Source organism: Desmodus rotundus, chromosome 6, assembly GCF_022682495.2.
Source record: "Desmodus rotundus isolate HL8 chromosome 6, HLdesRot8A.1, whole genome shotgun sequence".
Classification (NCBI taxonomy): Eukaryota; Metazoa; Chordata; class Mammalia; order Chiroptera; family Phyllostomidae; genus Desmodus; species Desmodus rotundus.
The window spans coordinates 144,491,418-144,517,218 of NC_071392.1; the positions used below are offsets into that span (position 1 = coordinate 144,491,418).

Genomic DNA, 25,801 nt, shown 5'->3' on the forward strand with positions numbered 1-25,801 from the left:
AAACGAACCTCTTAAAAAATGGGAATTGGCATTTAAAAAACTGTCCAGTTAATTGCAATGTTCAGTTAAGGTGGATACCTACTAGGCGAGAGTCTCCTGGAGGCCATTTCCAGTTCTAAAACACCACGACTACCCACTTACAAAACAGAAAGACATCAGGGAGCTTAAATGTTCTGTTCAGGAAGTCTTTTTCCAGGGAGACCTGAGAGGATGGCAGCGTTGGCGGTGGTGGCTGTTTTCGACGGAGACCAGGGAGCATGAGCTAAGTTAGGATGGGCTGTATCATGGACTCACAGAATATTAGAACCTGACTATACGAGGTCAACTAGACTCCCCCCAGTTTCCAGATGGGGAAACTGAGGCTGTGAGCCTGCCTCTAGACCCGCTTCCCGCCTCAGTTTCTAAATGTGAGTCATTTCCAGTATCTCAGGGTAACACAGAGGAGAGCGAGTGCAGCCAAGGAAAAGAAGCTGCCCGCATGCTGCCAGTAGCTTCCTCCACTTACGCCAAGCCTGACACTCCACTACCACTGAAGGAATGAGCCAGAAGGCACTCTGCTCTGGCCAGGCTGTTTTCCCAGCGCTCCGGGGAGAGGGAGGGGCTTTATGAACTGCGGGATCTATGCAAGGAGTCTATAAGCTGTACCGGTAAAGTAATGAGACTGATGTTTCCCTCTCCTAAAAGTCACGTGACGAGAAAAGGTGGTTTCCTTGAAAGACTGTGTGCTTGTTGCACTATGGCTGCTATGGCCCTAAACGTAGCTGGAAGTATTATCAGGGAAATCCATTCCAGATCTGGTGACTTAGCACATTTCTGCCCAATCAGAGGCCTCTGTCACTCAGCTACACATTCACCCCATTCATTCATTGAACAACCAGTTGCTTTTCTCTCTCCCCTTGGGCTTTTTCATGCTGCTAGCTATGAACGTTGTTAAATAAAGCTGGCCCTACTGAGTAGCAAATTCCCCCGAATTACATTCACAGGAACTGATCGGGACCGCCTTCCTCTCAGATCCATGCGCTGACCACGTCACGCTCCACATTGTGCTCTGCTGGACTCCCGGCGGCTTCCAACATTAAAGTCCGCAAGCGAGAATTAAGATGTGACACCATGGTCACCTCTAAAGAAACTCAGATGTGAACAGAAAGTAATAGAAAACCAAGGAGTTTTAGAGGTGAGTCAAAATTATGGTGCGATTCCACGTCACGTCCTGCCTTAATGATGAAGCACAGCTCCAGGGCTGCTCTCAGCATTCCTGAGGGGCAGGGGAGCACTCGACTCCGACAGGTGGGCATAAAAGGAGAGATACAGGTGCAGACAAGGCAAAGGCAACTACGGTAGGGAAGAGACCAGACACCGTGTCCCAGAGACATGGGGTTCTCCCCCCAGTATCTGGAGCACGACCAGGTAGAAGAGAGATTAGACATGTTCTGTATGAGCCCCACGAGTTCAACTGGGACTGATAGGGACATGCTAGCTGGAGACAGACTTTGCTTTACACATTTCTAAGTCTCAGCACTGCTCCGAGATGGAGTGGACTCCCTTAGGTGTGGTAGTGAGCTCATCATCACTGGAAGTGTTCAAGCACAGTGTGGAAGATCACTGAGCAGTGATGCTACTGAGGAGATTAAAGCTCTGGGCAGAGAAGGTGTGGCCTCTGAAGTACCTTCCACTTGGGAGACTAAAGCCAGACTGGCTCAATGACACCAGTGGAATCGATAGGCTTTAAACAACAACAGACATTCGAAGACTTGTTTTGACAATTCATATGTCCTGTGCCTGTCCTCCGTTTTAAGCAAAAGTGGCACATTACAGTGTGAAAAGACCATCTTCGTCTTCTCTTCCATGCTGTATGTCATCGTCAAGGACACTTCTCTTACTTCCTCCAGCATTGTCTAGCCTACAAAGAGAGAAGAGGCTGGTAAGGGGAACCACCAAGACCAGGGATAAATGGCGCTGCTAAATTGCAACACAACTAACCAAGGCAGGGGGAGCTGAGGCCACAGGGGATGAAGGGCTTTTGTCAGTCTACTCCAATAGGGGATTTAGAAGTTTCTACATCAGGAAATATAACTTCACAACCTAAAGGTATTTATTTACAAAAAAAAAAATCTCCACCCTGGTCAGGTGGTTCAGTTGGTTGAAGCGTCATCCTATGCACTAAAAGGTTGCAGGTTCGATTCCTGGTCAGGGCACATACCTAGGTTGTGGATTCGATCTCCAGTTGGGATGTGTGCGGGAGGCAACCAACTGATGTTTCCCTTTCTCTGTCTCTGTCTGTCTCTCTTTCTCTCAGTCTCACTCTCTCTCCCTCCTTCCCTCCCTCCCTCCCTTCTCTTTCTCTAAAATATTGTGGTATTGATGCAATTATAAAGTGAAGACAAGGTCTTCATCACAGTTTACAACAAATCTTTTTATTTTTCCCAAAAAGTTATAGAACAGGACAAATATCCAAAACTCCTCTTCTAGAGACTTGTCAAACTATTTTTTAAAATGCTCATATGGTGTAATTGGGCAGAGGAAACCATATATTCCAGGAATAATATTCTATGTGTGTTTTTTTCATTTTTCATGCTGCCAACTCTCCTCTCTATGAACTCCAGTTTAACAATGTCCTTTTAAAGTAAGTTGCCCAGAGTTGAGCGAAGAACGTTGAGCACAGAGTGATGTATCACCTTCTTTCTTTTGCGTGTCATACTTCTATTAATGCAACCTGCCTAACAGTGTTAACCAAGACAGAAGTTAATGTGAGCTAAATCCCCACCTCTTTTTCACCTCTAATGTCACATCTCTCCAACCCTGTATTTCATCAGAACACAAGCATAAGTCATTAAAACACTGAGTAGTATCTAATCATTTGTAACACCCTGTACTATCATTACAATGATCAGTCATGCAAGATAAATTACCTTGTGTGTTTGTGGAAGCAATTGGTTTTCATGACTTTCCCTGAAAAGACAAGGCCACAGTATAAGCAGAGTGCTGTGCTAGAGCATTTGAAATGCTGGGGGAAGCCCACTACTACCTTAGGAAAAGCCGAGGTAGTCCAAAGGTAAGAATTTAGGGACTGGCTTTGGCAGGGAAAGTTGTGCCTTTTCCTGGGTCAGATGACTCCTTCTTTGGGCCCCAAGGCAGTGCCCATCAGCTGCAAAATTGTTCCCCTGTCGTGGGCACTGCTCTTAAGCTGCTTCATACCTGAGTCATTTGCCCACCCACAATTCAAGTACTCATTTGGGTTTTAAAACGCTTCTTTATGAAACTTACCCAGAATACCTGAAACCGTAACATGCCTTTGTAAATTTCCTTTTGTAGTGTTCACTAGGGGCAGGATTCCAAACATGCAGGTTTCCCTGTTACTCAAACAGTCTGAGATGATTACTAGTCTTACCTCCTGACTTGCTATCTTGAACCAGTTTCTGTTCCTGACTACAGGACAATCTCCCCCATTTGAAAACAGGACCAGGCACCGCATGCCTATGCTTTGCATGAAAACTATAAGCTCTTTTTCACGATTCCTTTTTGTAGTGGGGGGACAGGGTGAAGGTCATGGGCCAGCTTGAGAATTTAATGACCACTACAGACCTTGTACTTTGAAAAACACAGATAAGAACATACAAGTACTTTTGTACATGATTTTGAGGGATTCACTTGTCCCCCAAGTTCCATCTGTGGACCGCAGGTTAGAAAGCTCGCTTTAAGGGAACAGATGAGCAGACCAGGGATCATTCATGACTTTTTTGCTGGGGCGAGCCCAGCCAGAGGAGGCGGCCAGGCCAGGGTTTCCTTGACCCCACGACACTGATGATAATAGCACTGTCCACGTAAAGCAGCAATAAGGATGGAATGAGTTAGGCACGTCAAGAGTCTAGCATCAGGGCCCCAGGCGGCTAGCTCAGTTGGTTAGAGCATCTTCCCAATATGCCAAGGTTGTGGGTTCAATCCCAGGTCAGGATACATACAGAAATCAACCAATGATGCATAAATAAGTGGGTCGACAAACTGATGTTTCTCTCTCTCCCTCCCTCCATCTCTTCCCACCCCATTTCCTCTCTCTCTCTCTCTGTCAGATCAATAAATAAGAGTCTAGCATCAGGACTGACACAGAATAAGTGTCTAGTTAATGAAGGTGCTTTTATTTTTATTTTCCTTTCCAAAATATAACTCAATCAGGGGGATGCTACGTGAAGCCATTAGCGTGTTAGGGAGACTGAGTTTACCAGTCACCTCCTCCACCAGGATGGAGACAACGATAGAGATGGGAGTGTGGGGGATGGAGAAAAGGAGCAGAAAGCAGCAGCAACCTACTCCCAGGTCCTCCTGGATTCTCCATAGCTCTGAAGGGCTTCACCGCTCCTTACCTCGATGGTAAAACACGATGGTCAATGCGCACACGCACAGCACAATCGCCAGGGAGGAAGCAATGATCTTCAGCAGAAGGGAGCTGCCCACCTGGCTTATCTGGTGAGAACAGAACAGGGAAGATGATTGGGCCGCTCTTCCTGACGTCATCCTCACGTGACTTTCCTGTCCCAACCACACCCTCTAACGGCCAGCAGCTTCACTGCATCTCAAGACCAAAACAAAGCCAACCTTGCAAATCAAAAAACTTTTTTTTTTTAAGTTTCTGAAAACCTGAAGAATTTACCCAGACCCTAGGTTTTAGGTCTCAGGTCTTAGGCATCAGGCGTATAGGCCGTGGGGCTCAGGGGTCAGAAGGGGGGAAATAACGGTGCAGGGAGCTGTGTTCACTATCGAGTCACTCTGCTGGCCACCGCCCGGGTGCCGGGAGCTGTCCCCAGCAGGGCGCAGTCCTCTCCTGGCTGGCTCAGGCTGCGACAGGCAACAAGATCGAAGAGGAAATGGAACTCAGTCTCACATTTCCACAGCAGTGGTTCTCAAAGTAGCCACAGGACCCGTGAGATTAAAATCATCTTCACGAGACATTATTTGTCTTCTTGACTGTCATTCTTCCCCGAGATGTACAGTGGCATTCCCCAGAGGTTACGTGCGTGTGAAATGACGATCTCATCTCTGTGATGGTGGAACACGTGAGCCGATGCCAGAATCTGTCTGCTGTCACGCCCACCACTGAGATTTGTGAATGGAAAACACTGCCACTTTTCTCAGTAAAACTTCCCCATTCAGCAAAATGTAGTTATTTTTCATAAAATGCATGTTATTTATGTTCATGTATAATGGGTTTGTTAGTCTTATTTTTAAATGAATAAAGATGGCTTTTGACTTCCCGGTATACATTTTTACGAGTATGAAAGGTCTGGACACCACATTGTTTGAGAAGCACTGCTTGGCAGGCACCGTCTAGCTCCCGTGGGGGCAACACCACACCCCACTGCCCCGCCACGCTGCAGGTCCTGCCCCACTCCCCAACACACTTGCAGGGACAGGACAGCTCCCTCTCTCTCTCAGGAGAGTAGAGGAAAAAGGAAAGAAGGGGTGGGGGACTGCCACTCTTCCTCTTAGATGTCTACACAGCCTACAGTTTTTACATAACGTGGCCTGGATCACTTTTGCAATAATAAACGTTAATGAATGTCCTCTGAGAAACAAGAGGACCACTGCGGGCAGGCATTGATTCTGCAAAATGTCCCTAATCCTGGGACACACAGAAGGAGCACAGTGACTTTTCGTGTTTTTGTCTTTTTTCCTTTTACTTTTCAAAGCATCTGCACATATAAAAGTAATAATGTTACTGTTATTTCTGCCAAGAATCCAAGTCTGCAAATTCCTTAGCTGTGCCAGAACAGTCGCGCTGCATTTTGCACCGTAGAGGTATCTGCTCTCCCTAGTCCATTTCTGCAACTGTAGCTCTTTACAGTCTTAGCCATACACTTCAGATACGTCACAGACAATGTTTACCTGGTCTTGTTCAACTTTATTTTGCCCGAGCGTTGTGATCTCAGAGCCTGGGAAAGAAAAAAGGAAAGAAATGTTTATATTTCCTGGGGGAAAATGAAAGATCATTTTACAATAGGCATTTCAAAGCTTATATGGAATTTCAGTTGCTGTGTTTAATCTTTCAATATCAATGTATTGGTGAACATTTGTTTGGTGTGGTTTTCCCTAAAGCTCCTCTGCTATCCAAAATGATCCCACGGGAGCATCTCCCTTTTATAGACAGGTGGAGTGAGGCATTAGGCCAACAGACGATCAGGTCTAAGTTTTCTATTGGTTCCATCGGTACATCAGGATTTGTATCCATCAAGAAAATTTGTCACTCTATCAATTAGCAAGTATTTATTGAGTATTTATGATAGGCCAAGCACTTATGGTAGCTATCCCATTAACCTCGTCAGTGGAATTTACAACTTAGTGCTGAAGACCAAATTTAAACATAATATGAACACTTGAAAAATAGTTATAGCCCTGGCTGGTGTGGCTCAGTGGATTGAGTGCTGACCTGTGAACCAAAAAGTCATGGGTTTGATTCCCAGCCAGGACACATGTCTGGGTTGCGGGCGAGTCCCCAGGTGGGGGTGCATGAGAGGCAACCAGTCAATCTCTCTCTCACACATTGATGGTTCTCACCCTCTCTTTTGCCCTCCCTTCTCCTCTCTCTACAAGTAAATAAATAAAATCATTTTTTAGAAAAAGAAAAAGTTATAGTTATGCAGAAGTCTGGGAAGGAACACCATAAGATACCACAGACCATATCATGAGGATGGCTGTCTGCAGGGTCAAGGAAAGTGTCCTTGAGAAGGTGAAGTGTAGGCTGAGACATGGACTCATTTATATATAACTAACAGTTGAGTTCAACAAGGAAAACATACCGAGAACCTACCAAGAGCTAGGCGCTGCCCCAGGCACAAAACGCTGAGATGAATATGGCATGGCCCCAGCCTCACAAAACTTACAGCACATTGGAGAAGGGAGACCACAGGGTTACTTAAGCCTAACAGTCCTAGGGTAAGAATGACGGAGTAGGGACAGGCGGCTGGAGAGGGTGGGCAGAGGGAAAGGCACATAGGCCAACTTTGTAGCTCAGTCAGAGCTATTAGAATTAAGTTCCATGCGGGCAGGGTCCCTCTCTTCCTGATCAAAAAGGGACCCCGATACTTCCTGACACAAACACGGTGCTCAATAAATGGATTTGAATCTGAATCAAGGTTGAGCTAGTGATACTGATGTCAGAGTCTGCAGTATCCAGGGAGCCATTAACATGCTCAGTGTGTATAAGAAATACAAGGGCTGGCCCCAGCCAGGTAGCTCAGTTGGTTGGAGCATTGTCCCAATGCACCAGGGCTGTGGGTTCGATCCCTGATCAGGGCACATACAAGAATCTACCAATGAATGCATAAATAAGCAGAACAACAAATCTAGGTATCTCCCCCACCCTTCCATTCTCTCTAAAATCAATCAATACAGTTTTTTTTAAAAAAAAGAAGAAATCCAAGGGCTGAATGTCCAGACAGAGAAGAACAGGCATCCCGGGAAACCCAGGACTTAAAAAGGTGGGCAGAGGCAGCGACGAAGGAAGCAGAAGAAATGGGCCAAGAGCGAGAGCAGTGTCACAGCAGCCAGGGCAGGAGAAAATGTCCAGGAAAGGTGCAAACCACACATGCAGTACGACCTTCTGATGGACACCGAATGCGACGCACACGTGGACAAGGCCTGCATGCCATGAATATCTAGGCGAACAATTACTGAGATAGCATCACTGCCCCTGAAATTCCTCACTCGCCAGGCAAAAGGAGAAATGCCATCAGTTTCGCGAGGCTCGTGATGTGCTACGAGAGCTTACAGACAGGGAAAGTGACTTGTGGAATGCCCAGCCGCATAAAACTCCAAGGGGGAAAGTGGGAGTGTTTTCATATCCTACAACTCAGTTTTTGTTGTGTTTCTCTCCGCTATTATCCCCTAGAGCTGGAAATTGCTGGTAAGAATTCAAAACTCCTACCCCTTTTCTGTCAAACTCCTGTTGTACTACAATCATTGGTGACGGATACACCTGCAGTGGAAACCATCAAAGAGGAAAGGCAGCCTGGATCCGTTTCGTCGGTGCGAATCTGTGTTTTAAATGGGAATCGTCCGATGGGGGAGACAACTTGCAAACACAGACAGTGCTGAACAGTATCAAACGCACTTTTTCGTGTTTTTATTCTTCTTCAGAAAACGCCGAATGCCCCCGTGGGAAGCACCACAAGGACCACAGGGCTCACATTGAACAGCAACCAGAAACACAAACCGATGACTTTTCTTCCCCGTGAAGAGCAGCGACGCTAAGGCCTAGAGGATGCAGGCTAGACAAGGCAAGATGGTTGGTTTTCGTGTCTGCTGTCTGTGTGCTCCCGGCTGCCACGTCACCAAGGCCTGAACTCTGACACAACCAGCTTCGGGCAAAGCAGCAGCCTCCCAAAACTTGCAAAAAAAAAAAAATCTGTTCTGTGATGGGGAATTGTAGTGGTTTGACTATTGTTCCCCCAGATCATGGCCCCCTAGGACCTCAGATTGTGACCCCATTTACAAATAGGGTCTTTACAGATATAATTAGTTAAGGAAATTGAGATGAAATCTTCCTAGATGTCCACAGGCCTTGAATCCCATGGCTGGTGTCCTTATAAGAAGAGAAGAGGACACAGACAAGCCAGGTAAAGACAGAAGCAGAGACTGGAGTGATGCTGCTGTAAACCAGGGGCACCAGAAGCTGGGAGCGGCAAGGAAAGATACTCCTGGAGCACTCAGAGAGAGCATGGTCCTGCTGACACAGCGAGTTCAGGCTTCTAGACTCCAGACCCGGGAGGGAATAAATTCCTGCTGTTTTAAAGCCACCTGGTTTGTGCTCCTCTGTTACTGCAGCTCTGGGAAACTAATAGAGGACTTAAAGGAAATTGACGTACAAGGGATGACAGTGACCTTCAAGTAGGTGTAGTCAGCCTAAGAAAAAGTCAGGAAACATGTGCCAAGCATGGGTAAGAAGGCCAAACCCAATCGAAGGGCCTAGCATTCAACTCAAAAGAGTGTTCTTCTACTGACATGTTATTACTGACATCCCAATGACCATTGACTCCTCAGCAGCAGCCCTAGGGGGCAGGCACTACCCCTTACTGCCAGCAAAAAAACCGAGGGCCAGAGGGCAGAGCAACGTGATCAAGGTCAGACAGGTCGTAGGTGGTGGAGGTGGGATTTGAACCTGTATGATTGCCATCAATACCTGTGTTGTTGAGGATGCCGTTATACAGGAGCTGAAGCACAACTATATCATGTACAAAGCCTGGTATGCAACAAGGATGCGAGAGGAAGTATTCAGTACAACAGTTTACAATGAATCTAGAAGTGGGATGATCCGGAACAGTGGTCTCCACGGAGGGCTTGGGCTCGCCAGGAGGCGCAAGTCCACCCACTGGGTGAGAGGAGACACGAGAGTGTCCATTTACATTTATTTAAATTTCATCCTTTAAACATTTATTTGGGAGGGCTATATTTTAAAATGTATATATTAACAGAGGTATGTGTAAATAAATGATCGATGAATGTTTTTACTGATGAGAATACATGAAATCAATCAATCTGGTCTAGAGAGCAAGAATGAGTCATTTGTCTCTCAAGCAGTTGGGAGACTATGGTAGGCAGAATGACACCCAAATGTGTCCACGACCTAACCTTCAGAATTTGTGACTACGTTCCCTTACATAGAGAGCCTTTGCAGTGTGATTAAGTCAAACATCTTGAGACGGAAAGATCACACTGGATTAACCACTGAGCCCAATGCAATCACAAAGATCCTTCTAAGAGGCAGGCCGAAATGTCAAAGCCAGGGTGTGTGATGATGGCAGAAGCCAGAAAGAGAGAGATTTAAAGATGCTACTTTGCTGCCTTTAAAGATGGCAGAAGGGACCCAAGCCAAGGAATGCACATGGTCACTAGAAGCTAGAAAGGGCCAGGAAACAGATTCTCTCCCAGAGAATCAGGAAGGCATTCAGCCCCCACCCACAACTTGATTTTAGGACCTCTGACCTCCAGCACTGAAAGATAATAACTGTGTGGTTTTAGTCCACTATCCAGTAATTTGTTACAGCAACAACAGGAAACTGAGTTGCTGTAGACACTGAGGTCACTAAGATCTTCCAAGAGAACAGTGGCTCTGGGGGTGGGCACAGCAATGAAAGGAAGGTTGACTTTTCACTTAAAAATTTTTGTATGCTTTGTGCCTTTGCCATATATGTGCATTATCTATCTTAAAATAAATAACAACAAAAGATTCTTAAAATTAGCCACATTTCCCAGGCCATGTACTCACCAATACTTCGGATTAATATTATATTTTTACACAGAGTGAAAATGCATTTACATTAAAAAATACCAAAATATGGACTACTTGGCATCTAGAATGCTCAGTGTAAATTAGAAAATTGGCTTGGTGGTTTAATTTTAGGCTCTTAGGTTCTTGGTATTATCCACTGATGGCCATTGGAGCCAATTCTATGCCAACAGAGATCCCCAATTTTGGTTGGGTGAAGAAGGAAACTTTATCCAGTGCAAACAGCTCAACAGTGCTGCAACGCAGCGGTGGAGATCTCATGGCTGTGAGGCTGACCCAGGGTCATGCAGCCCAGGGGCCAGGCCACTCTTCCGCTTTGCAGCTCTGCTCTGTTCCACCCTGCTCCAGCTTCAGGGTTTCCGCTCCAGCTGGGGACAGGCAGCATTCAGTGGAAAGCAAGCTCTCAGAGCCAGAGGGGAACTGGCTTATGTAGATAGAAAAAAACCCTGCCCCTGGTCCCTGATTGGTCCATCCTTATGCAAATAAGGACTCTGAGTCCTCACAGTTTGATTTGTCCAAAGGTACTGTTCTAATTGGTCACTCTGATTGGTCTGAGATGCATAGGTCTGATTGGATGGGGGAAATCTCAGTCGTATCGGTTGAAATAGGACTCCAGGAACTCCTCTGTAAGGACTGGCTCAGATGGTAGAAACAGTGGTGGCAGGCAGTTCAGCACAGAGATCTCTCCGTGAAGTGCAGTTTGGTGAGAGGCCCCTGTGCAGAAACGCCTGTTAGGCTCTGCTTTTTGCTTGGAGCACAGTTAGCCAGCAGGGGCCCTTCTTAGTAAGTGTCTGCCCCTTCCCCTGACTCCCGACCCCCGCAGGTTTCACAGTATGCATGCCTACTCAGGCAAATTGAAATGTCTGTAAATCTGACCCCAGACCTCAGAACATTATGTGGCTACCACTCAGCCTCCCTCACACTTTACCATGACTCAGTGTTTATCTTTACCCAAGTTTCCTGGCTGTGTGGCCTCAGGCAAGCCATTTCCTCTCTCTGAGCCACAACATTCAGTCATCTGAAACATGCTCCTCTGTCCTTTTTAACCTTATTTCCAGATGACTTTTTACAGAGAATTTGACTAACCTGAGAAAAATCACTACATAGTAGCTTCTTAAATGATATAAAGCCATAGTTAGAATACAAAATGAGTATATCAAAAGTTTAGAAATACAGATATACAAATTCATGCATACCTCTTGCTCCCCCAAAGAAAACTAAAACAGAAATACTCAAAGGCTAAATGCACATGACATGACATGGAAATATTATTGGCAGTTACCTTTTTTCCTATTAGTACTTTTGTTTTAATTTCTAAATTCTTTCAAATGGAAAAATGTGAACTGTAAAATATCCTATGTACCAAGGGTTAGTCACTGCAAACTCTCTGAGATGCCTGAGCCATGTGCTAACGCTTAGGTAAGTGTCATTTCTCCAAAGCAGCACCACGCTGACCTTCTACACGGAACTTTGAAGACAGGTGTTAGAAACCCATCAACCCACAGCCAAGGACGGTTTAGGTGGGTGGTGCTCTTAGAGAAAACTAAAGGCGTCACATAACACACTTAAAAAAAATTACGTGTGTTATATCTTAGCCTCCCTAGTCCGAGAGCACTAACATGGAAAGAAGTACAAGATGTACAACCCAATCTAAGAGATAGATGTGGTGGTGGTGTTTTTTGTAAGTCAGAATGGTTTGCTTGTTTAAAATACTGAGTATGTATAAAAATGGGTGAAGTTCAAGTAGGGATTTAGACAAGTCAGTTGTGTCGCACCACTGTCCACTTCTAGGTCCTGACCGTGTGCTGCAGTGGTGTAAGGGGTCACCACTGGGGAAGCCAGAGGAAGGTGTAGACGTTGCTGCACTTATTTTTGCAAGTTCGCGTGAGTCTAAAATTATTTCAAAATAAAAAGTTTTTAAACACTGATTTAAATGATTTAAACTTCAGCCTTTTCAAATGGTTCAATCTAACATTCGTGGTATGCAAAATGGCTTTGCAAGACAAAGTTGTTGAACGAAGCTGTTGAATTTTAAAGTGAGTTTAAAACAATGTAGACAGGGATTTTGTAAAAAATTCGAGAATTTTGTAAAAAATGATAGATGTTACTACGTTGGTAGAGAAAGATGATCTGAGAGAATCTAGCTCAAACTCTTAGAGTAATTAATCTCTTTATCTCAGGCATTTGGGGCGAGGTAGGGGTGGAATGGGAGGGTGACTAATGTTTGGAATATAAGGAATCCTCACTTTATACTGTTTTAACTTTTTTTTTTTTTTTACAAGAACCTATCTTTATTTTATAACATGAAGAATAAAGTTTAAATGTTAAAACTATAGCATAAAAACACCATCTTTACCTTCAAAGGACCTATCTTCTAGTAGGCAGGCAATGATCAGTGAATGTTCTGGAAGAGCCCTATTGAGCCAGGGCTCTCCTGTATTGGGATGGTACAGGTCAAAGGAAGGCCAACAGCCTGCAGCCTGATTCTGTTCAGCCTGAGAGCTAAGAATCGTTTCTATATATTTTTAATGGTTGGGGAAAACTCAAAAGAAGAATAATGACACATAACACCTGAAAACTGCAGGCAATTCAAATTTCAGTGTCCATCAATAAAGTTTTATTGAAGCACAATGACACCCATTTGTTTATGTGTGTGCCTTGCTGCTTTTGCTCTAAAGAGGTAGAACTGAGGAATTGCAACAGTGACAGTGTAGCTTGCAAGGCCTAAAATATGTACTAGGAGTTTGCCAGCTCCTAGTCTACTGTTGCAAAAATAACACCCATGGAGTTAGGGAATTAAGTGTGTTATATATGGGCACAATTTTACTCTTAAAACTTTCAGACCCTAGAGTGATGAGAGACTTGCCCTTCAAGATGGCTACGCCTGAGGCTGTAGACTAGAACCCACTGTCTTGCTCACTCAAATACAGTTATGTGCCATGTGCAGTTCTGGAAAGGCACCGCAGCCTTAGAAATTCTTTTAAGAATCCATCTTGAACATCACTCCTGTTCCCGTCCCATTAGCAGAAGTTTGCTTCAAAAGTACTAGAAACTCCTGCCTGCCCAGCGGCGGGACAAGCACTCCGAGTAAATGATCTCATCTGATGCTTGCAAAACCATCAGTGTAAACTGAGGCTGAAAAAAGTTTAAAACATTCACCTGAAGTTACACAAACCATAAAAGGAAATTTGAACCCAACTCTGAATGACAAAAAATCAGGATCATTAAACACTCGGAGAGAAAAGAAAGAGAGCGTATTAAAATCCTATTTAAAAACACAAACTCTATAACCCGTGGGCTTCATGCCAGAAATCTATTGGAAGTAAAAGCTATCTCCTTAGTGGATATATTTTAAAACTCTATTACCTATGTTGACTCTTCATGGAATTCATAGACATGGGAACTCATCAGTCTCTACTTTTAAAGCAAATTTAGTTCTAAAATAAGTCAATTCAATGATACAATCTTAACACAATCCTACAATTTGAAAAGTGACAACTTCAAGCCTTCAGAGTTTTTTCCTTTTGGAGGTAGCGTTGGCTTATGCCGCCCCCTTCTGGAGCACTGGTGGTATGGCCTCAAAAATCCAAGGGATAGTTCAAGGATCCCAGAATCACAATGTGAATATTTTAGAGCCGAGAAGAATTTGACATTATTTTCCCTGAATCCTCTTTTTAATCAGTAACAAAACACATAGGTAGAGAATTTCACTCACGCCAGATTCCAGAGGAATGAGTTCCAAACGAGAACCCAAATTTTCTGACTTTGCCGAGCAGCTTTAAGGTAGATCTGGAATTTCAAAATGCCTTTTGAAAGTAGGAACAACACATTTAATTGAATGCACATATTTCCTTTAAATGCAAGAGACCTCCACGTGCTTTGAATATGTAGAATGACCAAAAAAAGTGTTCTAGCCCTCTGGGTGGCTCAGGTGGTTGGCGTATCCTCCTGTACACCGAAAGGTTATGGGTTCCACTCCTGTTGGGGGCGTGTACAGTACACAACCAATCTGTTTCTCTGTCACGTCAATGCTTCTCGCTCTTTCCCTCTCTCTCTCTAAAATTAATTAAAAACATATCCTCAGGTGAGGACCAAAAAAAAAAAAAAAGCATTCCACACTTAATGAGTCGATAGTGTTACTTACGTGAGTCAGATGTTCCTTAGCTCCAAGGGCAAAATTGGGGGGTCTGTTTTTTAATTCAAAAGGGAACCGAGAGCACACTGTGTTAGCACCCAACACGCCTCACAAGAGGAAGGAGTGATGGGATGACTTCACCATCACGCAGATGCGGTGACACAGGGACACCAGGACTAGAGAACACAGTTGTTTGAGTCTCCCCAGTTCTGAACCAGGCCTCCTCCTCCCACTGCCCCCGAGGCGCCCCAGCAACAAAAATGTCATCATCCCCGTGAGAGCCCGGAGGTGCCACCCCAGGCTGCGGCTCTTACCCGCCACCATCTGCGGTTCTTGGTGAAGCACAGACAAGACCTCGCCCCAGGCCTTCCCCGTGGGGCTCCTCTCCTAAGCGCAATGTCCATGCTACTCTGCCCACACCAGCTCACCAATATGTCTTGATGGAGGGAGGTGAAAAGGAGCACGTTTTACCAAGAGCCTTCGGAATTAGCGGTGACAACAACAATACATGGTACCCTACAGAGAGCACTTCCTGCATGCTGAGCACAGGGCAACCACTTCCCATGCTTGACCTCAGAAAATGCTTGACAGTCGGCACTGTCCCTGTCCTGTCTCACGGTGGGAACCAAGCGGTGCAGAGATGGCAGGCAACTGGCTCAAGTCACATTGCGAGCAGGGGAGTGAGCAAACCTCAGAGCCGCGGTTAGGTGGTACCCAAGAGCCCAAGCTCTTGTCCTCTGGGCTCTGTGGCCTGGCAACAGCTCACATGCACCTCCTCTGGAAAGACCGGGGCTGGACAGTGGATGGCCATGCTCTTCCATGGCACGACGGTGAAGACAGCCGTTTGGAACAGACCCCGGCCCTCCGCTGCCTAGGTGGGAGCTGTTTCTGAAAAACAGGTCCTGATAATTATTATTGCTTGATGACAGTGACGAGCACAATGTAAGCAGCTGAAAATACACAAAGCTCTGACGTTTATTATCACATTTGAACTTCAGGGTGAATCTACAAGGTAAGTAAACTTATGTTGAGTTAAGTTGACTCGGGCAGAATTACGGACAGAGAAGACCCTGATGCTCAGATCTCATACCTTGCCCAGCGCTGCCGACTGTAATGATAGTAGATGGTAGGGCAAGGACACCTAAGTTCAGAGTCCCATCTGTTCCCCTTGGCCAGGCTGCCGAGCATCACAGGGTCCCTAAGTGCAGGCAGGCTCTTGCCAAATGGTGTTGGGACCTTGACTCACAGTGTGGGGAACAGACGCCTCACCACAGAGTTTTCCCCTTTCCCCTGCCCCACCCTCGGAAACCAGAGATCCCTGTGGCCATGCCTGGCTGGACGTCAGAGGGCCCCTGTGGTCTGTGGAGTGAGTCACCCAGCACCCTTGGTTAACCACTAATGAGAACTCATTCTGGGGCCGGCTCTGTGTCCTGCTCAGTGGCTGGTACCTCCTTTGTCACACTCTTTGCCTCACCATGGGTGTGCCTCTCTTAAAGCTTGGCAACGCTCCTTGATCTTCTTTGGTTGACCTTTCTGAAGGTGAGCTGTTAGAGGCGAGAATTACATGGATTCCATTCCAAATTCATCAATGAAAAAAGTCATTGGTACGGTTGGCAGACTGCAATGCTACTGTGAGGAGAATGGTGAGGATCCACTTTTTTTTTTTGTTTTTTCCTTTCATCCCCAGACTGCAAGCCTATCAACAGATTCGAGCCCCTGAAAAGCACCGGGCATGAGATAAAAACGAACCAGCTAATGCCTCGAGAAAGATGTTGACTTTGAAATCAACTGCATCCAATTTCTTTCCTCCTAACAACGACGTCTTTGAGTGAAAATGAGCTTTGCTTCATTCCCCTGCCTGCCTCTCTTCCTCCTGCTGAACTGGTACTGAGAGTGGCAATTTCTCCTATAACTTCCTTATGTCCTTGATCAGCTGAGGACCCAGGAAAGTGTCAGGTTCTGACAGGGGTTGGCTTTGTCTTTAATAAAATAGTGCAGTGCTGGGGAAAGAGCTGTGATTTGGAAGCCAGAAGGGGGTCCTGCCTAGGGCCTCGTTCCCAGTTCTCTTTGAACTTTTTCAATGCTTCTCTGCCTCAGTTTTCTACAGAGGTATCCAACCTTTTGGCATCTCTGGGCCACACTGGAAGAAGCGTTTTCTTGGGCTACATATTAAATATATTGCAACACATAATCACACACACACGAAACTCATAATGTTTTAAGTAAATTTATGATTTTGTGTTGAGTCGCCTTCACAGTCATCCTGAGCGACACGGGGCCTGCGGGCCACAGGTTGGACACCCCTGATTGTTGAATAAGGAGGATGTACCATACCAGCAATTCCTAAATGCCTCCTTGGGGCCAGGGATGGGCTGGCTTCAAAAGAATCTCCTGAGGAAGTTTGTTAAACATGTAATTTCTCGGGCTCACCCCAGAGGCTCCAATTCTGCAAGTCTGGAGTGAAGTAGAACAATCTCTATTTTTACTAAGCTTCCCTGTGAGCCCCACCCATGCATAGTTCTGGTGTTCACAGACTGGATGATCTCTGAGTTCAAGGTCTTGGTTCCCCAGTCTTCTCCTGCTTCCTTGGGAGGACAGCATGAGATCTGGTAGGTCTTACACCTTCATTTATTCTGTCCTCACTCCCTTCTCTCTTGCCTCTCTTTCCAGACCAAACCCCACCTCCCCCGTTCCGGACTGCATCGTCTCCTCCTACACCAGGACCAGCCTCGCTCCATTCACCCTTCCCTTCTCTCTCTGCCTTGCCTCCCCTTTAAATATTCTTGAAAGAACACCTAAAGTTCGTTCTCTCACAATGTTCTCTGGAGGCTGGCGTGTGTGGGGCTGGGGGGTTGTCTTCCTCTGCACCTCTTTATCCCTCCCTTATTCTGCTACAGTAGCTTGAGTTAGAGCTTAGTTCACCTAGGAGACAATATAATAAAGTGTTTAAGAGCTCAGTTCCAAGAGCCAAGAGACCTGGGGTTCAAACTCTGGTACATTTCTCAGCCTCTCCCAGCCGCAATTCCTTCCCCTTTAGAATGTGTGTAATAATCGAGTCCACCTCACAGATCCGGACCACATCTCACAATGGGACAACGCGTTAAAAGCATCGAGCCCAGGCCCGGCTTATGAGAAACACTCAGTTAGTGCCATTCACTATCAGTGACTCCCAAAATTACATCGATAGCCCTGAACTGTAGCTCCTGAGACCATGTGTATGAAAGTATCGGCACAGGGGCAAGTCCCCATTTCGCACTCACACTGTGAATCATCACAGTAATTACTATCTGATCTGAGGTAGGTACCAACGATCAAAGACACCCATCCCACCCAGACATTTCCAACTGCCTGTGAGACATCCCAGAGGCACATCAAATTGAAGATCTCCCAAATAAACATCATCCTTCCTCCCAGGGTTCCTTTACCAGATAACCTATCACATCGATCCAGTCTCCCCAGTACGGAGAATTAGTCGTCCTATGCCCTTCCTTCAGTCACCGAGTCCTCTTGATTCTAACTCCTAAAGGGCTCTGACTCTGCCCCCTCTCAGTTGGTACTACTGCCATCGTTCTAGTCTAGACACTCTACTCCAGCCTCAGCCTGAATTATCGCAGGGACCCCCTGGGTAGCTCTCCGCCTCCAGGCCCGCTCCCCTCTGATACACCTTCTGCACTCCTGCCAGAGCAATCTTTCCTACAACAGAACTGAAAATGTCATTCCCTACTCAAAAGACCACGAACGGTTCTTTATGACCCTGGAATAAAATCTAAATTCTTCAGCCCATCAATCAAGTCCTTTAAGAAGCTTGACCAGCTTCCTGTCTCCATGAGATTTAACTGGACTATTAAACAACCTCCAAAGATCTCATGCTCTTATCAAGTCCCCCTGTCTCTGCTCATGCTGGTCTTCCACCCTATTCCTTCTTCAATGAAATGATCTTGTCCTTGAAGAACCAATTCCAAGGTCACACTGGAACTGTGCTGGCCCTCCTTTCCAAGACAGAATCTGTCTTTTCCTCCTCGGGGCCCCAGTGCACCTTTTCATACTTCTATCCAAAACAAAGCACATCGGACAACTAACCGTTATGTCCAGGCATGCCTAGACACTACAGTGTGACCTTTTCAAGAACAGAGGCCATGGCTGACTTCTGCTTCTACGTCCTGTGCTGGGTACAGGGAAATGACTACATAAGCCGTGGTCAATGAATGACGGATTTGAAAGGCCTTCCCGAATATCCACATATGCAATCCAAATGCCAGAATAAAGATAAAAATCCCTTTTCCTCTGAGAATCCTTTGATCCCATGGAATGCCAGCTTGCTCTGGACCATGATACATGGGCTGCCTTTGTATAACCAAAAAGAAAAAAAAAACAGCAATAGAATAAATGTTCCTAAAAGCAACTCTTCCCTCCTTCTTCACCATCCTAACCCTGGGACCAAGAAAAAGTTACTGTAAAAATCTCAAGGAAAGAAAAATGTCATTATTACCAGAGCCACGTTCATTTTTTCCAGTTTACTGGATCAGCTGCCAAGTCCTCATGTGTATTCAGGTGCATTGAATTTGAAATGGTTCTACAGCTTTGACTTCATGCTGGTGATGGGTATAATGACCCATCTGGGGGCTAGGAAAAAGTGAATCCTAATGCTTTAGGATCAAATATGGAAATCTGCCCTCGGGGAAGCTCTATGGAGAGTCAGTGGCTGCCAGCTTGGAGACAAGGGCCAACTGTACCTGACATCAGAAGAACTGACCTCTGCTCTCAGCTGTCTTCCTAACTCACTGTAAGGCCTCTCTTAACCTGTGGCCTTTTCTGGCCTCAGTTTCCCAGTTTTCCATATACAACAACCCTTCAGTCCCCCAAAGTTCATGGACACAATTTAAAACCCATGAGAGCTACGTGTGAGTCCCCACCCTCATTCTGTCTAGCTGTGTGATCTTAGGAAAATTACCCCACATCTCTGAGCCCCAGGCAGCTGTAGAGAGGGGAAGATTTGTCCCCATGGGTGGGGCTCCTTCAGATGGTGGAAGCTATATACTTGGAAGTGTCTTATAAAATAAGAAACATAAATCTGGAAGCCCTTGCAAAGCAAACTCCGCCACAGCTCTTTTCCAGCCATAACTTGCGTTCTAAGCCTAAATTATAGAGTGTCGCTTCCAGAGCTGGAGCCACGTGAGAAGAAAGCAAGCCAGAGGCAGTGGAAGATTGAAGATGTCCACCCACAGAAATAAAAGCAATCATTAAGAGTTCTGCAGAGCCATAGCCAAAGGAGTCTGTGAAAAACTTTCAGAATCACAGCTTTATTTCTAATTGTAAGTAGAGAATTTTGACCTTACAAGTTGAAAGCTTTTGTAACTTCCCCAAGTTTGTAATTTTGTCACTCATCAGCTATTTCCCTGGTGTGATCAGCAGTTAAAAAAACAAACAAACAAAATAAAATCAAAAAGTGTCTATGTGCTTATAAGGAAAGGCAAGTCAGCTGGGAGCTTTCGGAAGTGGCCTCTCGTTACCTTGCCTCTCTGAACTAAAACTGAGAGCACGTGAGTAGGAGCAGAAGCTGAGTACAGAAGAGAGGACAGAAATCTGTCCCAGTGACTATTGTTGACTAGCCAGTAATTGTGGGCTGGGCATTTTTCTCATGCATTCCCTCACTTAATAGCCCTGTAAAATAAGGACCGCTAGTATTTCAATTTTTTAAGTTGAGGAAACTGAGATTTAGAAAAGGACAGAACAAGTCACTCACCTGAAGTTTGAAAAGGGGAGGAAAAACCCAGCACGAAATGGCAGAGCTGGGATATAACCTGAGCCTTTCCCACACGTTGGGTATAGCTCCTTTAACCCTTGCCCTAGGCTACCTGGCAGACTGTAGAAAGAAAGGACTGGAAAGAAAGAATTTGGAATGTTACCGAGCTAGTCAAAGGGAGCCTGAGGACTAATCGAGGGAGGACTTAATCCCAGGCCACCTGACTTTATTGAGGGAGACGGCCAGGTGGTTCTCCTCACCCTGCCTTCAGAGTCCCTACCCCACAGAGACTGAGTCTTTAGGGAACAATCTGGAACCATTTCACACGTACTCTTGCTGCCAAGCAAACGTGAATCACTCCTCAGGCTACAAGGAATGATTTAAATTCCTAGGTACGGGGAGGAGTAAGAGTTTGTATTCCCCTAACAGGCTTCCTGTAGCTGCAGAAAGAACCTATGAGAGTTTTTATTGTTGTTATTGCTGTTGGTGTTTCTAGCTGTGTGATCTTGGGCAAATCACTCCCCGCCCCCCCCTGCCCCCAATCTCTGAATTCCACAGAGTGGAGGTGAGAGATTGCCTTTCTGGGTAATACTCATTTTAGGGAATAGTAATTTTGACAAGATCCTCTTTAAGGATTTAAACCAGCCCTCAGTCACGAAGCTTTACCATCCGAAAATTACATGGAGAAATGAGGAGGGAATTGAGGATATTTAGCCAGGGAAAGAAAACTCCACAGAGACGTGCAGGCCCTCTGATGTGGGGTGAAAGCGCTTTCACGGAAGTGAAGAAGTGACCTTATTCTATCGAAGCCTCCCAGGGGACATGGGGGGAGGGAGCACAGCATGGCGTTAGAGTGGCATCGGATGGAGCAGACATGGGCTAAAGCCAGGCCTGTCACTCCCCAGGCCTGTGATTACCTTCATGAACTGAATGAAGGTGACGATGGTGTCTATCTCCTAGGCTTTTGTGAAGAATCTAATGAGGTTATGCATGTACATGAATGGTGTTAAAAGAGAAAGACCTGAGTAGGTGTAAGCTTCTCTAATAAACTCTCTAACCTTCTGTTGTTTTTTTCTAATGTGTAAAATGGGGGTAATATCTGTGCCGGACTAGAAGGTCTTTGTGAGATTTAAGTAAGAAAATGCATGTTAGTACAGCACCTAACACATAGCTGATGGTAATTATCATTATAAGTATTTTGTTACCAAAACCAGTGGGAGGAGAGAATGGTCAATGAAAGAGCAAGATCTTTCATGTCAGGCAGGAAAACAAGGTAAAATGAAATGATATCTAAGAGCACAGAGCCTGAGCTGGACTTCCTGGGCCTGGTGCCTGACAGCTGCATGGCCTTGGGAAAGTTCTGTAACACAGGGAATATGCATATCTGCTGTAGAGGGACTGGAGGAAGTGGCCTGTGGCAAGGGCTTGGCCAGCACATGGTACGTACCCAACAAACCCTGGTTTGTTCCATAACAAGTAGAGGTTAACACAGAGACGGACACACCCTCTTATAACAAGTTCCTCCTCCGCAGCGCAGCCTCTGGGTGTGGCAGCAAGGGCTCCCTCTCTCCCCAAATTTAATATGGAAAAGTGAACTGAAAATCATCAGGAATATCACAGACGAGGGTAAACCAACAGATGATGTCCTATTCCCAACTCAATGTAAAATAGTCCAAGACTTAAATGGAGTAAACGATGACGTTTTGAAAACTCCTTGCCCACCCTTCATCACTTTTCTGGTTGCCATCTTCTCTTCCGATAGAAAACAGACCCTGCCCTAACCCTGCACCACGGACAAAGGTTTGAATCTCTGGGATGTAGTTTCCCTTACGTTACAAACATCGAGTCCGGATCATCCGCCTTCCCCTGTATGAGTTAGTGCAGGCCAGAGCTTCTCCACATTGGATCACCCTTGCATTTCATCTTGATTTATAGTTTTCCGTCCGAACCTGTGCCCCTTCCACTCACTCTTGTCTGCCCCCTCCAATCCTATCTTCTGAGCCTTTGTGAGTGATATGGCAGTGCCTCCATCCCAGAGATAAAGGATGGCTGTCTTCTGGCTAATAAACTCATAGAATGACACTCAAACCCTCTGCTAATCAGAACAGCAAAAGAACAAGATGACATTTTTCTTCTCAGGAAGATTGAAAAGAATTAAACAAATGGTCATGTCAAGTGTAGGGAGGATATTGGAAAGCAGATATTCTGTGGGCAGGAAAACAAGTTGGCACAGCCTTTCCGGAGGACAATTTTGTAATAGCTACCCAATTTACAATTGCACATGGCTTTCAGCCTCGCCTTTCTCCCCGCTGGGCACCACCCTAGCTAGAGAGACACTTGCATAAACGCTTCAGGAGACACACACATGCAAGGCTGTCCACTGCAGACTCTTCACAATGATGACACATTGGAACAACTGAAATGCCCTCATGGGGCAATGGATTCTGAAAGTATCCATGGTATGAACTACTATCAGCAATTTAGTGCAATGATGCAGGTCTGCATGGACTGAGGAAGAAGGAGGACTGATATATATACAATATGAGGTGAATGAAATAAAATGCAGAAGGCTTCACACAGAATGCCAGCATTTTTTAAAAATCCACATACAAAACCAACTGTACGTTTCCCTCTCTATACATACACACAAGGGAATAGAAAGAGCTCTAGAATGTTTATCTTCAAGATAGCCGTGGGGACCTCAGAGGAGGGGATGGGATTAAAAAGAGGGAGTTAAAGAGAACTTTGTTTTTAACTTTTTTAATGTATCACTCACAAAAATGTGTTAGTGTAATATTTGTATAATTTAAAATAAGTTAGTAGGCCCTGGCTGGTGTGGCTCAGTTGGTTGAAGCAATGTCCCATAGACTGAAAGGTTGCGGGTTTGACCCCCAGTCCGGGCACATACAAGAGGGAATGACCAATGTTAATCTCACATTGATGTCTGTCTGTCTCTCTTTCTCTCTCCCTCTCTCTCTCTCTCTCTCTCTCCCTCCCTCCCTCCCGTCCCCCACCCTCTCTCTCTGTCTCTACCCTCTCCCCCTCTCTCTCTTTCTCTCAAAGCAATGAAAAATGCCCTTGGGTGAGGATTAAAAAAAACAGTAATATGTTCATAGTATTTTTTTAACTGAATGGATGATGATTCTCCTACTAGCATTCCTAGCTTCAAGTCAGAAGTGGCTGAGGAAGGGGTTCAGAAATGAGGGGGGAAAGGGAAGAAACCAGCACTGATGCTTTTAGCATGTTTCACTTCCATCCCAGCTTGCAGGGGGGTGGAGGATGTGACCACGGTGGGACCAAAATAGCTCAATCCCAAGACAAGCAGGCAGACGCCAGACTGTTCCCACGGCCAAGGAGAACTCTGCTCACAGGTGCGTGGCCCCTTACCCTTTGGCTGAGAAAAAATGCCCGGGTCTCTGCTTTTCCATGTCAGCGCCTGGGATGTTGATTGGAGAACCCAGCCTTTGGCCTCTGGGGGGGAAAAAAAAAAGGAAAAGAGAAAACAAACTTAGGTAAATACTTACCTTTCTATTTTGGGTGTCCCTCTGTCCCCGAAACTGACTGCTGTCATTAAAAAGCACAGCCCATGTTTCCTGAGCATTTAGTACATGCCAGGTACTATTCCAAGTGATCCATATGCATTTCCCATTTAATCCGCAGAAAGAGACACACATTTAGGAAAGGTGGTATTATTATTCCCATTTTATCAGTGAGGAAACCAAGGCCCAGACAGAGTTAGTGACTTTCCCAAAGGGGCACGGCAGGTAAGAGACAGGTTTTGAACCCAGGCAGGGTGGCACCAGAGTACGCACAGGAATCACACTACCAGCCTGCCTGCCTGTGCTGTTCTATCACAAGCATCGGTCCATTTACTCGCCAGATGTCTGTTTGCCTCTGCCTGATTGTAAGTCCTGTTAAGGTAACAGCTACCATTTCAGTGCTTTACTAAAGTGCCAGGCACTCATCTGAGTCCTTTAAGTGCATGAAGTTGCACAGCTCTGTAACAAACCTGGGAATGAACAGAGGCCAGAGATGCGCAGCAAAGAGTAGTAGAACTGGGAGTGAAGCCCATGCCCTTCTCTCTAGCACTGCCTCACAGATGTGGGTCCTGTCTTATCTGTAGGGTGTTCTCTGCCCCTGGGCCCTAGTAAATACCTAAAGAAGGCTTGAGGGATGTAAGGACAAATGAATAAAAGAGTTCTCCCTCCACTATAAAAAGGCAGCCAGTCACATGAGTGCACCCCTTGGGCGTTTCAACCCAGAAGACTGGTGCACTTGGGATCAGGATGAGACAGCTCAGCACCACCTAACCTAGAGCGGAAAAGCCAATTCCTAGACATGTGCTGCCATGAAGGACTGCATGAATGAATCAAAATCTACCAGTCAATCAATACACACCCCTCCCGCCTTCCCTTCTCTGCCCTCTCCCTCTCCCTTTTATCCCTTATCCACAGGAATGAATGTGCCACAAATGCTGCCTTGACATCAGTTTGTCCCAGGTGGACTTCACGGCACAGGGGGTTCACAAGTCCTCTCTGCTCATCTGCTCTAAGGACATCGCAGTCACTGTTTCCTTCCCCTCAGTCTAAGAGGTAAGGAAAGAAGGAACAAGCAAGTGTCCACATACCTCTGGATGTGTCTCCAGAAGTCACCTTAGGGAGAAAGGAACCTTCTGATTCTGGAAGAGAAAAAAGTTTGATGAAAGGCAGCTAAAAAAATAAGTGTGTCTACTGAGTGGTGAGACTCGGGTCTATTTTTTAGAGTTGCTTTGTGCTTTTCTATGTATTTCAGGTTTTCTTCAAGGATTGCAAGTAATTTTTAGAATCTAGGGGGAAAAATGCAAATGTATTTTAAGATGATTAGTTTAAAGGCCAACAAAGTAAAAACTATGTAAGACAGTGGATTGGTTTAGGGTTCATGGACGTTAGGTGACTATTCAGAGTATAATAGAATTAGCCAGTTGAATATTGTGAAGCTATTTAAATGATCCAGGCCTTACTAAGGCAGCTGAAATGCATAAGAAAGCCTTCAAACTAGCTCATGATTGTTTTCTAGTAATATTTTTTTAAGATTTTATTTACTTATTTTTAGAGACAGGGGAAGAAGGGAGAAAGAAAGGGAGAGAAACATTGATGTGAGAGAGAAACATCAATCAGTTGCCTCTCATATGCTCCCTGACCGGGGACCAAACCCACAACCCTGGCGTGTGACCTGACTGGGAATCGAACTGGCAACCTTTAGCTCTGTGGGATGATGCCCAACCAACCAGAACCTCACTGGTCAGGGCTGTTTTCTAATAATCTTATTCTCAGAATCAGAGGTGGAAACATGGTGAGAGCTTTGATAAGCCCCTGTTAGTAACTCAGTGAGAGGTCCAAGATGCAGGATCAAGAAAGATCCAGGGGAAACAAAAAAAGAAGAAAGAAAGAGAGTAGAACCATTTCACCATCAAAAAATATCTTAAGGCATCTAGAGGACGTTTTTCCTCAACCAGTCTCTAAGGCCCAGACAGAGACTTAACCCTGGCAGGATGGAACTGGATTCTGACATTTCCTGGCCATTCAGCAACCATCTGCAAGATTTCTGGGAGGTCAACTGGAGAATCCTGTCTTCCTGCCACCCCGCCCCCCCCCCCCCCCCCCCCCCG

At 45.6% G+C, this 25,801-nt stretch overlaps 1 protein-coding gene across 3 annotated transcripts in view; it reads right to left on the reverse strand.

The window, feature by feature from the left end:
• Positions 1-1,148: 1,148 nt before the first annotated feature.
• The window catches only part of LOC112319476 (T-cell immunoglobulin and mucin domain-containing protein 4), a 33,334-nt gene continuing 8,681 nt past the window's right edge, over positions 1,149-25,801 (reverse strand). Inside the window, exons 4-9 of one of the 3 annotated variants that reach the window (XM_053927256.1) lie at positions 24,782-24,832; positions 23,542-23,625; positions 5,878-5,924; positions 4,359-4,458; positions 2,910-2,949; positions 1,149-1,900 (exon numbers count right to left, since the gene is read on the reverse strand). In XM_053927256.1, the coding sequence (XP_053783231.1) occupies positions 1,810-1,900; positions 2,910-2,949; positions 4,359-4,458; positions 5,878-5,924; positions 23,542-23,625; positions 24,782-24,832 (413 nt within the window). In that variant the 3' untranslated portion in view covers positions 1,149-1,809. The remainder of the gene's footprint in view (positions 1,901-2,909; positions 2,950-4,358; positions 4,459-5,877; positions 5,925-23,541; positions 23,626-24,781; positions 24,833-25,801) is intronic. The other 2 variants (XM_053927257.1, XM_053927258.1) reach the window with 2 other exon arrangements.